Consider the following 12,666-nt stretch of genomic DNA (forward strand, 5'->3'; position numbering starts at 1 on the left):
ACAAACGCGGAAGAGAAGACAATGCTAAATAAAGTTGTAGTTTTTGTTATTTTTGGACCAAAATGTATTTTCGATGCTTCAAGAGATTCTAATCAACCAACTGATGTCACATATGGACTACTCTGATGATGTTTTTATTCCCTTTCTGGACATGGACAGTATAGTGTGCATACACTTGCATACGATGTCGGACTAAATATAAAATATCTTAAACTGTGTTCCGAAGATGAACGGAGGTCTTACAGGTGTGGAACGACATTAGGGTGAATTATTAAAGGCTTAGTTCATCCAAAAATTTAATTTCTTTCATTAATGACTCACCCCAATGTTGTTCCACACACCCGTAAGACCTCCGTTCATCCTTTTGAACTTTTGGAACACAGTTTAAAATATTTTAGATTTAGTTTAGTTTTTTCTGTTCATCTCTTATATATAATGTAAGTATATGCACACTTTGCTGTCCATGTACAGAAAGGTAATGAAAACATCATCAAAGTTGTCCATATTTGACATCAGTTGGTTAGTTAAGACTCTTTTGAAGCATCGAAAATACATTTTGGTCCAAAAATAACAAAAAATACGACTTTACTTCAGCATTGTCTTCTCTTCCGGTTTTGTTTTGGATCCTCAAATAAAGATTCAAATGGTCATGAATCAGCGTAGTGATTCATGATTCGGATTGCGTGTCAAACTGCCAAACTGCTGAAATTACGTGACATTGGCAATCCGAATCAGCTGATTCATGACCGTTTGAATCTTTATTTGAGGAACACGGAAGTGAAGACAATTTTCAATGCTTCAAAAGAGTCTAACTAACCTACTGATATCACATATGGACAACTTTGATGATGTTTTCATTACCTTTCTGGACGTGGACAGCAAAGTGTGCATACACTTACATTCAAAGGACAGAAAGCCCTCTGACTAAATCTAAAATATCTTAAACCGTGTTCCGAGGATGAACGGAGATCTTACGGGTGTGGAACAACATTGGGGTGAGTCATTAATGAAAGAAATTTCATTTTTTGGTGAACTAACCATTGGCTGAAACTTATGCTGGGTTCAGACTGTTTTCAGTTAGAACTTGACCTCTATTTAGTCAATATAAACAGTTATACCCCAAATTATTATTGGGATTTATTCTAATGTCTAATGTGTACTCTATACAGAGTTCCCAAAACCTAAATTATGCATTTTCATAACTTTTCCATGACATTTCCAATCATTCATGAATAATATTCTTAGGAGACTGACAGAACATAGTCAATGTCAATTAAGATTTCTGTTTGTTTATTTATTTCATTTCCATTTTTTTATGTATCCATGCCTGAAGATTATTTTATTTTTTGAAATTTTGTTATATTTTTAGATTAGCTGTGGGAACCCTGAATTCTGTAGATGAGTTAAGTACATTTAAAAATATCTAAATATCATTGCTTTAGATAGAATATATCAAAGTGGCAATTATGCTAGACTTTTCCCTCAGAATTAACTACTTCACTGAAAAAACATTTTTACATTTAAACAAATAGTATTAAGTTAGAAGAGTCTTCATTTTGAATATTGTTTATCTTTTGTGATATGAAGTTCTTTTGTGATATGTTTAAAGTATTTATGGTACACTCTCAGAACAAAAGGTACAAAAACTGTCAACAGGTCACCTGTGTACCCAAAGAAGTGCATACCTACTTATTGGTAGCCAAAAGTTTAATAGGTCTATTTGTAAATGGTACAGAATCTTTTTAAAGTGTTCGTACCATCTCAGAGACAGTATTTGTACCATTTATTTCAGAGTGTAACGTTAGTTCTTTTTTTAATATAAAAGTGTTGTTGAGGCACAAGTCAAAAAAATTAATGTGGACATAATCAAAGTTACTCAACACCCAAGACCTCAATTATACGGCAAACAACACTACCTACTCATGACATTTTCTCAAGGGAATGAAAATCCTAAAAGCTGATGAATATACCTCTCTTACCTAACACTGCATCTTTATGTTCAGTTAGGCTGAGGAACACTACTGGCTATTCATGTGCTAGCTGCTCCTCCCCCGCCTACCGTCCATGTTTGGGAAGCAGGTGTAAATACGGCACATCTTTGACGCCAAAGGAACGTGCAATCCTGTGGAAAGGGTGTGATAATCATACCCCCTCCCATATTTGGCTTAATGTTACACAGTGACACCGTTATGAAGGATGTCGGTTTGCTCTTTAACTGAATGTGCTGTGTTAGCTCTCCGACGCGGGATCCGGCTGACTCACATTAGCGCGCGCCCTGCTGGTCAGGATTAGAAACAGAGGACGGGACAAGGCTGACTTATTTCAAAACACAAGCAGGCTGTGTCTACGTGATTTATTCGGTGGTCTGGACATTTGAAGTGACTGTAAGTGAACATACAGAACCGTTGTTTGAAAAAAAAAACTATTTATTGACAAGACATTTGGCTATTCGGATGACGACGTCTCATATAATAGTAAGAAGTCATGCATACAAATGTGATACCAGAATATGGCACAGACTAACTGATGTTTTTGCATTAAAATGCTACAAAATTCAGGAAATCAGATCATAAGTGTTTAAAGAATCACCCACCACCAAATTCAGGCTTTTAACGTTACTTAGAACTACACAATGTATAAAATGTAATAACAACAGTGAGTTAGTTTTAAATTTCATTTTTTAAAGTTTTAAAGTGTAAATATCCAAATCAGCACTGGGAATGTAATTTTGCCACACGGTATAATATTTTAGGGGGATTCCAGCACATTTCAAATTATATATCAAGACACAATACAAACACATTATTATGATTTGAATATCAGTAGTGTAGAAAAAGAAGTACTAAACTGTTCGTTGTGGTTTTCACAGAAGTGTTTGTATACATTTAAAATGATTTGTGCAGTTTACCAGCGGACTTTGTAGCAATAAACGCCATGTTTCAAATGCTTCGGGGGGAAGCCAAAACTGCGCACTCCTGGTTCTGATGGGCCACAGTTTATCCTGGGTTGGATGATTGGGTAACGTACACTACCGTCAGCCAACCAGCCAGCATTACACTGGTCCAATCCCACAAACCTCCAGGCAGCGTATAACTGGCCAACTTTAGCGATATGACCTCCATCGTTCTGACAGGCCTCCACTGCCTCAGTGAAATTTAGTTTGATGGGATGTTCCAAGAAGTAGACCTCTCCTTGAAGAAAGACATAAGGTAACTTGTCACATCATATTTGGTGACTTAAATACAAATATGACATCACCTCAGAATTGAATGCCAATAATTGACCCAAGATTCCAGAAACAAAATACAACTGGCATATCAAGGCAAATAGCTTTAAAATATATGCATGACTGATTAAAATGGGGAAAATGCCATTTTATAATTAATCCTTGATGGCAGTTGACTAACAGTAATAAAATAGGAACATTTTCCTGAATGAGCAATGCAGCCACATCATGTAGCCTACAATACCTGAGGTGAACTGACTAGTGAACTAACTAAAAAATATAAAGCACACCCATTGAAAGCACAGCTATGGGACATTTTCAAATGTTTAAAAGACAACTCCGGCAAATTTTTACGTTTATCTTGATCATTATATCTTTGTGAGTACAGTCTATAGAAGAAAAAACGAACCGGATTGGTGCTTGCAACACAGAGCTGTTACAGTTAATGCCCAGAGCCCCCACTCAGCTAAAACGGCAGGTTTGGGGGCATAACGTAAAGGGTAGTGATGGGACATCTGAAGCGAGGCTCCGGAGCTTGTGTCGAGCAAAAAGGGGCGTTCCAGATGAAGCCCCGATTCGAGGCTTGTATCGTTTCCGTGAAAATCACGTGACGATGACAAACGAGGCCTCGTTTTCTGTTGAATACGTCATTGCTTCATTCTGAGTATCGCTTTCGGACAAAAGTGGTTCGAAACCTCGCGGCTCTTGTGGGGTTTGCAGTAGGCATTTGCATTGGTGTTGAGGTGTTGGTTGTATGTAGTAGCGATATCATTATATATCATAGCTTATTATATATTATATTACATTATACTTAGTTTAGTAGATTATTAGAGTAAATTATACATAGTTCAGTAGATTATTAGAGTAAATTAGCCTATATCTAGTTGTAATACCTATACTAGCCTACGTAATTATATATATATATATATATATATATATATATATATATATATATATATATATATATATATATATATATAATAACACTAGGCCTACTACTAATATAGGCTATATTAGTATATAGCCTATATTAGTAGTAGGTATATATATAGCCTATATTAGTAGTAGGCCTAGTGTTATTATATATATATATATATATTATTGCTATTATTATTATTATTATTATAAGATTAGACTGTATTAGGGAAAGCTTTTCCCATCCCTGTTGCAGTTTGCTGTTCCACAATTCCAGTCCCATTAGCACTGCACTCACAATAATTTATTTACAATCATCTGGGCATTCACTGTCATCACTAACCCAAAGAACTACTGAATAGTAGAACACAAAGTTGTGTGTTTGTGTGAGTTGTGTGTACATAGGTTAATACAAGCAGAGTAAAATACTTTATTAATACACAGGCAATAGAAAAAGGGTGTGCCCACACTATGATAATTTGGTTGCTCAGGATGAATAGATTTGTGTGCGATGCATTGCTTTGCACAGCAGGTGTCACTAGGGAGCACACTGTTTCATGAGGCTTCAGGTAAATGAACCTTTTGGTGAACCAATGGGCTGGAAAGCCTCAGTGGTTCAGGAAGCCTCATTTGGCCATCACTAGTAAAGGGTGTCTTTGTCCCTCTTAACAGACACAAAATGCAATTGAAATGTCTGTCCAACATGAACAAGGCCCTACATGACAACAAGATGCGTTTAGCCACTTAGCCATTGTTTAAATTCACCTGTATTAGGTGGCTAGCTGTGTCTCGTGCTGAAGTCCTGTGGGAACGCTGTTGTACCCGGAAAAAGGCAAATAGTCCAGTCGAGAAGAGCGCGCGACACATAGCTAGTCGTCTAAAACAGGTGAATTTAAATAATGGCTAAGTGGCTAAACGCATCTTGTGGTCATGTAAGGGCCCTGTTTATGTTGGACAGACATTTTAATTGCATTTTGTGTCTGTCAAGAGGCACAAAGACACCCTTTACGTTCATGCCCCCAAACCTGCCGTTTTAGCTGAGGGGGTGGGCTTTGGGCATTAACTGTAATAACTCTGTGTTGCAAGCACCAATCCGGTTCGTTTTTTTTCTTCTATTGACTGTACTCACAATGATATAACGATCAAGATAAACTTAAAAATTCGCCGGAGTTGTCCTTTAAGTGTAAGCCAAAACTGGATGAAGTTATACAATGTTATATGAAGTCATATAAAAACTCCACTTGTCAGTATAAATATAGCCTACTGCAAACATTACTACCTCTAATGCACGAGGTGAAGCAGAAGGCATCAAACCGGTCAAGACTTTTGTCTCGAACGCCGTAGCTCCGTACACCAGGTGCCAGGTCGGTGCCTCCACAAGCCTCTCGTGGCACTGAGACAGGATATTGTGCCGTCCCATCAGCAAGCCACCCAGCGTTACACCAGTCCAGGCCTTCCTGCCAGGCAGCAAAGAGCTGCTCAAAGGTGGCCAGGTGTGCATCTTGCTTCTCACATGCCTCCTTAGCCTCATGAAAGTTCATTAGATAGCGCCCTCTATGGGAGTAATACGGGAACACCACACCTGTGGAGCACAAGAGCGCAATGCACCACTGAATAAACAAGTGTATTAAATATAACATCATCAATAAAATAATAATGCACAAAATAATAAAATAGCATTATGCCAAAGGTAACACAAACATGAGCTCATGACGCACCTCGAAATTTAAGTTGTACAGTCACGCTGTCGTCTTCGAGACCATCAATAATTTCACACCGGTAACGGCCGGTATCGTCGGACTGTAGCGGGTTGATGACGAGGGACGCATCGCCTGGGTCGCTCCGGCGGAGCCGCACGCGCCCTTTGAAGTCTCCGTAACTCCGGTGACGTGTGCCGATGGCCACCATGACGTCACGCTCCGGCCCTCCGCCGGTTATGGGCAGCCAGAACCATTTGACCCGCGTTCTGCGGGGCGCACTGAGCGCGGGCTCATAGCGGTAATGACAGGGCAGCGTGACATTACTCCCCTGAACAGCTGACACAAATGTTTCTGGAGATTCAACGTGAAGACGGACCTTGTGGAAGTATACTAAAACCAACAACAACAAAACCATCATATTAATAGGCCATCAATCTATCTGTCTATCTATCTGTCTATCTATCTGTCTGTCTATCTATCTATCTATCTATCTATCTATCTATCTATCTATCTATCTATCTATCTATCTATCTATCTATCTATCTATCTATCTATCTATCTATCTATAACCAACAACAACAAACCCATATTAATAGGCCATCTATCTATCTATCTATCTATCTATCTATCTATCTATCTATCTATCTATCTATCTATCTATCTATCTATCTATCTATCTATCTATCTATCTATCTTCTAATCTAATTTGTGTGATGCCATAACCATCCTAAATGTATATTAAAACTAATTAATTTACAAGTTCCACAGAATTTATAGCAAATATGTTTGTTAAGCAATTTTAAACAATTTGAAATAATAGGCCTAGGCTAAAAAAAAATACGTGTAGCAATTTAAACAATTTTAGTTTTTGGAACATGGTAGCTGGTTTATTTTGAACACATGAAACACGTGAAAATATCAAGAGCAACTGATAAATAAATTAACTTACTCTCACCGTTGGCATTTCCATTTCCATTAACAATGTCCTGATAATAATAGCCATTGGAGTATCGCTGTGCAAAGCTTCCGAGGACCAGGTGCATAAGAAAAACCACCAGATGGCGTAAAGTCCACATATTACGGCTTTTCCCTGTCGATTTCCAACAGACCCGCAGATTTCCAAGTGTCCTTAAATTTTAAGACAACCCTATGTTTACCTAAAGATCAGCAACGAGTTTATCATAGGCTACACATCTAACGCAACATATAGGCCTATGTATCTTCTTGAAGTCAGATTTTTTTAATGTATATGCGCGTCATAAAGTTATCTTACAACAAGAAATGCACAAAGTTGCTGCTTAATAGACGATTGCAGAAACAAGTCAAAAAGATAGCTATAACTAGCTAAACTATAACTAGCTATAAGCGACATAAAAAGTAGCCTAGTTCCTTTTATTAAAACGTCAATGTTAGCATACACATTTAAAATACAAAGATTTGAAGTTATAATCGAAGCATGGCGTTTATTGCATGTAGATATTCAATTCAGCATTCAAAAGAATCTGCTAACACGCGCATTTATTAAGGAATTAAAGAATATTCGTAACTTACCAATGTAAATTCTTACTCAGCCTCCTTTGCTACAACTACTCTGTTCATCGTCCGAGACTCCGAGGTGAGGGATAATAGCGCTCGCTCTCTCTCTCTCTCTCTCTCTCTCTCTCTCTCTCTCTCTCTCTCTCTCTCTCTCTCTCTCTCTCTCTCTCTCTCTCTCTCTCTCTAATAATCTTGTGGAACCATGAGGTGACGTCACTCAGGCATCTCTTTTGAAGTTCTTCAGCTCGCGAACAATAATAATTGTGGGGTCTACAAAGCAGGCGAGGGCCGCCGTCCATCATCACGGTATAATTTTACAGCATAAGGTGTGTTGATAATTTCCCAAAACTGAAACTAGAACTTGTGCTCACGGTACCAGCGAGAATATATTCCACCCATGTCTCTTGTTACGTGGGTTTTGTCACAATAAACAACCATTCTTACTGGCCTCAGAGGTTGCCTGGCCTAATAACACAGCTGGTAATAATAGATTGTCACATTGTCACATACCTTTTAGTTTTTTTTACATTCCTAATGCACTCAGTGTTATAAATTATGCTCCTTTAGATGAAGAAAAAAGAAAAGAAAAAAACATAAACCTGTAGCCTACAGTAAAAAATATATAGTAAATGTAAGAATTTAGTGCAATATAATAATAGGAATACAACAAATAATGGATACGAAATTACACACCAGAAGCATGAGCATTGACCTCTGACCGAGGTCTTGAAAAAGATTACTATGGGAAAGTCAGTGGTTGAAATTCCACTTCTCCTCAGCAAAGCTCCCAAAGTGTGCTAATTTTCCAAAGTCAATAGCAGAGGAAAGTATCAGCCTTGCAGATGTGAAATTTTCCTCTTACTCATGACCATAGGGATTCAAACATTAGTTGTTCTCTGTCAGCATACCTCTCCAGCAGCCAGTATGTTCACCTTTTATCTCTTCCCCTAAATTCTGACCTTGTTATTTAATGCTACAGTTGATGTGAGATTTAAATTGCAAATATTAAAGAGGAAAGGACTGTTTGGCGGCCTTTGGAGGGACCAGGATGTTGGACTGACAGCATCACTCATTATTGTGACCCTTAATGTACAACACTGGTCACATTTACCGTATTTCAGCCAATTCAGGGGCAAAATCCAGTCATTTCAACATTATTTTTAAAGTAAGAACTACCTTGACTGTGCAAGGATTCTGGTGTCTTTGGCTAGTATTTCTTATATTGTTTTAAAGTCAAAATTTTGTAGTGCAAACACGTGGTCACAGGACTGTTCACATAAGGACGATATAAAAACAATGTTCACAACTTCACATCACAATAACAGCAGATAAATTATATTGTTGGAATCACTTTCAGTAAAAAAAATTCCAGTTGATGAACGATAAAAACTTTGACAACCAATCAGAATCCATCCTGCTTTAAAGAGCTTGAGCATCTATGCAGCTGACGACACAACTAGGGCTCGCTTAGAATAAACAGAACGCTATTGTGCATTGGCGTGGACGCTAATATAGTTATCGTTATATGTGCAGCGAATGCGCTCTCATGCAAAACTCCCGATCATCTTTTGGAATGACTGGGGGACAACATTTTTAACTAAAAACTGAAAACTTTTTACAAGTTTTGGCCATTAATTTATACGACAACGGGGGTTTGGGTTTTTCAAACTTTTGAAAACCCCACATCCCCACATTATTTGAATCGTGTGGTCCAGCGAATGTGCCCTTTTGACTAACAGAAACCCAGCTAACAGGGAACAGTCTCAGAACGTTCTGGCAAACTTTTCTCAAAGTTACGAACAAAAGTTCTTCCACTAACATTAATAGAATATTCTTTCATAATGCTCTCAAAATATTAGCACAAAAATATTATTTATACATTTTTTATAGAATGTCTTTTTCTGAAATATTTTAGTAATACCCATAGACTGTAAAAAATGGTAATGCCAAAGTCCCTTTAAAGGGTTAGTTCACCCAAAAATAAATGATTTCATTAATTACTCACCCTCATGTCAATGGACACCCTTAACACCTTCGTTCATCTTCAGAACACAAATGAAGATATTTTTGTTGAAAGCTGATGGCTAAGAAAGGCTTCAGAAAGGCCTCCATTGGCATTCAGTACATTCCCACTGACCCACTCACAAGACCCAAAAGGCACTAAAGACTTCGTTACAACTTGGGCACTACAGTTGCTGTACAATAATTTTACCAAGCGACGAGAATAGTTTTTGTGCGCACAAAAAAATCTAAATAATGACTTTATCCTCCAAATCTATTTTAATGAGGAAACATAAAATGCTCCAAAACTGTTCGCCAAGCTAATGATTAAATTTCATATTTGGAATCCCCAATGAAATATGACAACAGCCGTCTCATAAATTTGGTTTCTAAATGCTTAAATCATGACAAAATACTACATTTTACAGCCTGGACAAAGTTAATCCGTCTCAGGCCACAGGTATTTTTAAATTCAGAGTGTTTTTCCTCCGTTAAAAAAAAAAAACAATCGCATCCACACAAGCATGGTTAAAAAAAAAAATCTGTCCACATGAAAATGCAAAAACACGCTATGATTGGCTGAGTGATGATTGCACTGAGTGATGTCATAGGCTCGGTGAAGGGTGAAACCCCTCTACGAGTTCCTTTACTTTGGACTCAGAGACATGTAATTGTATTGGGCAGGGCCCAAGTGGACTGTAGCTTCATACACTTATTACACATATTATTATTGCATTCTGGCGCCTCTGTTCTGCAATACAATGAGATAACTGTGCATGTATCTGTATACATGTGATAAGTGTTGTTAGCAGTTATTAAACGCTATGACAGCTATCATTGCATAGACTCGACTCATGTAAACAAAAGAGATAACCGCCCACAATCTGACGTCAAACAAAAGAGAGAATGGCGCACACTTCGACTGCATCCGAAAGGCTGCATTCGAATCTAATGTTTGCTTTACTTTCTGTCTCCTGAGATACCTTCAGCTGATCGATTTTTGAAGGCAGCATACACTCACCTAAAGGATTATTAGGAACACCTGTTAAATTTCTCATTAATGCAGTTATCTAATCAACCAATCCCATGGCAGTTGTTTTAATGCATTTAGGGGTGTGGTCCTGGTCAAGACAATCTCCTGAACTCCAAACTGAATGTCAGAATGGGAAAGAAAGGTGATTTAAGCAATTTTGAGCTTGGCATGGTTGTTGGTGCCAGACGGGCCGATCTGAGTATTTCACAATCTGCTCAGTTACTGGGATTTTCACGCACAACCATTTCTAGGGTTTACAAAGAATGGTGTGAAAAGGGAAAAACATCCAGTATGCGGCAGTCCTGTGGGCGTAAATGCCTTGTTTATGCTAGAGGTCAGAGGAGAATAGGCCGATTAATTCAAGCTGATAGAAGAGCAACTTTGACTGAAATAACCACTCGTTACAACTGAGGTATGCAGCAAAGCATTTGTGAAGACACAACACGCACAACCTTGAGGCGTATGGGCTACAACAGCAGAAGACCCCACCAGGTATCACTCATCTCCACTACAAATAGTAAACAACTACGATTTGCACAAGCTCACCAAAATTGAACAGTTGAAAATGTGGACAGTTGAAAAATGTGGGATGTGGTGGAACGGGAGCTTCGTGCCCTGGATGTGAATCCCACAAATCTCCAACAACTGCAAGATGCTATCCTATCAATATGGGCCAACATTTCTAAAGAATGCTTTCAGCACCTTGTTGAATCAATGGCGAAATTAGTTTTGTGAGGTGTCTTCATGCACAAAACACTGCCTTACAAGTCATTGTCTGATAAGGCAGCGAGGCAACGAGTCAGCTGTCTAGATTTTCAGATCCAGCCGACTTCACAAGCTGAAATCTCTGGTTTCACCATCTACACGACAACGTTGCAACTGGAGTTTCTACGAATCTTCCCTCTGGCCAGAGTTTTCAAAAAAGTCTGGTTTCAGTAAACGGATAGGCTACTGCGTTTGCATGTTGTGTGGATGACGAACAGCCAAACCGTGTAGAAAGAGCTGCGGTTTTGTGTGGACAGGGCCTTAAAAAAGATTTGTGCATTATTTTGCATGACCGGAGAATTTTTTGGCCAGAGGCTAAAGACTACAGCCAGTAGAGGGAGCTATTTCCGCATGTTTTCAACCCGTTTTTTGCGGCCTGTGGATCACATCCATGTATATGGAGCAGAGATGGAAATTAGCACCCGCAACCAGCCAAATGCGGGTGATTTTGAGTTGTGGCGGGTAAACTCTCTTCACCTGCCGGCCACCGTGGCAAGTAAATAAAAATAGCATACTGTTTCACCTCTTTGTAAACTTTGTTCAATGCATGCGAGTGCTGCTGCTGTAAGTTCGAATATGACCAGTAATTTTCTTCGTCATCACCCGAATGTAGTGCCAGAAGACGCGAATGAGAACTTGTGCACGCTGTGAGAAGATCTGTCTCTGTGCACTCATCCAAAAGCACGCACACGTCTCACAGCTCATTCAGCTCATTCATCACGATGAATGTTATCTGACTCCTGCTGCGTTTGTGCTGTGACACTCCCTTAGCGGCTAAATCACATTATACTGAACAGACACGTTCAGTTTTTAATAGTAGTGTCTGTTTCTCTAACTGAACTGATTTTATGAAAATGAACGCGGTGGGCAATTGATCCAGTAATCCAGAACACTCACTCTAATGGCAGATGCATTAACTTTACTAATCAACGATAAGGCGGGGCTTATTCGCCATATTGGGCATTGCACTTCTTCCATTCATAAGTAATCAGATGGACCGTCTTTATAAAGTCTTTGGTAATAAGTCTAGAGACTTTTTGTTTCAGAGCATCCAGAGAACATTCAAAAACGAACACCCCTAATGTTTAAATTGACAATCATTTAAATCAAATTGAATGTTCCCTTAGCATTTGCATAAAGCAGGTAGCCTACGTCTCTAAGATGTCTGTTAAAGAGAGCTTAATCTGTTGTGTACAAACATCTGATAAACATCTTAGACAAAGCAGTTTTCATACATTCTAAATCATAAGCCGTTTTTAAAGACGTTTTTTAAATGTCTATTTAACATCTTGGGAACATCTTTGAGACATATTGCAAAATTCAAATAGGCGTCTCCGTCTTGTACGTGTCCTATCAGGGATGCTTTCATAATTTAATGGCAATGTTAGCAAAACATTCTTAGAACATGCATTCTTAAAAATGCTGGGTTGTTTTATCCCCAATGTTGGGTCAAATATGGACTAACCCAACAATTGGGTTATTTTAACCCA

At 38.5% G+C, this 12,666-nt stretch overlaps 1 protein-coding gene across 3 annotated transcripts; it reads right to left on the minus strand.

Moving 5' to 3' along the window:
- Positions 1 to 2,374: 2,374 nt before the first annotated feature.
- Positions 2,375 to 7,478, minus strand: hapln3 (hyaluronan and proteoglycan link protein 3). 3 transcript variants are annotated; one of them, XM_067436245.1, is made up of 5 exons: positions 7,393 to 7,478; positions 6,797 to 6,969; positions 5,860 to 6,231; positions 5,421 to 5,723; positions 2,375 to 3,191 (listed from the first exon to the last, which is right to left on the minus strand). In XM_067436245.1, exons 2-5 carry the CDS (start codon positions 6,915 to 6,917, stop codon positions 2,905 to 2,907), a joined length of 1,083 nt encoding a protein of 360 aa, XP_067292346.1. In that variant the 5' UTR covers positions 6,918 to 6,969; positions 7,393 to 7,478; the 3' UTR covers positions 2,375 to 2,904. The 3 variants fall into 3 exon arrangements, with proteins under 3 accessions (XP_067292346.1, XP_067292345.1, XP_067292344.1); XM_067436244.1 differs by having other exon boundaries at positions 2,376 to 3,191; positions 6,791 to 6,931; positions 7,393 to 7,456; XM_067436243.1 differs by having other exon boundaries at positions 2,377 to 3,191; positions 6,791 to 6,969.
- Between the last annotated feature and the right edge of the window lie 5,188 nt (positions 7,479 to 12,666).

Source organism: Pseudorasbora parva, chromosome 25, assembly GCF_024679245.1.
Source record: "Pseudorasbora parva isolate DD20220531a chromosome 25, ASM2467924v1, whole genome shotgun sequence".
NCBI classification, from domain to species: Eukaryota; Metazoa; Chordata; class Actinopteri; order Cypriniformes; family Gobionidae; genus Pseudorasbora; species Pseudorasbora parva.

Bases quoted from the DNA above. Each gene is read 5' to 3' on its own strand.
- hapln3 (XM_067436244.1), bottom strand. From the start codon at position 6,917: ATGTGGACTTTACGCCATCTGGTGGTTTTTCTTATGCACCTGGTCCTC. The intron at 6,232-6,790 runs GTAAGTTAATTT...TGTTGGTTTTAG, and splicing joins TGGAAATGCCAACGGTGAGA to TATACTTCCACAAGGTCCGT. The intron at 3,192-5,420 runs GTAGTAATGTTT...TCTTTCTTCAAG, and splicing joins CTTCACCTCGTGCATTAGAG to GAGAGGTCTACTTCTTGGAA.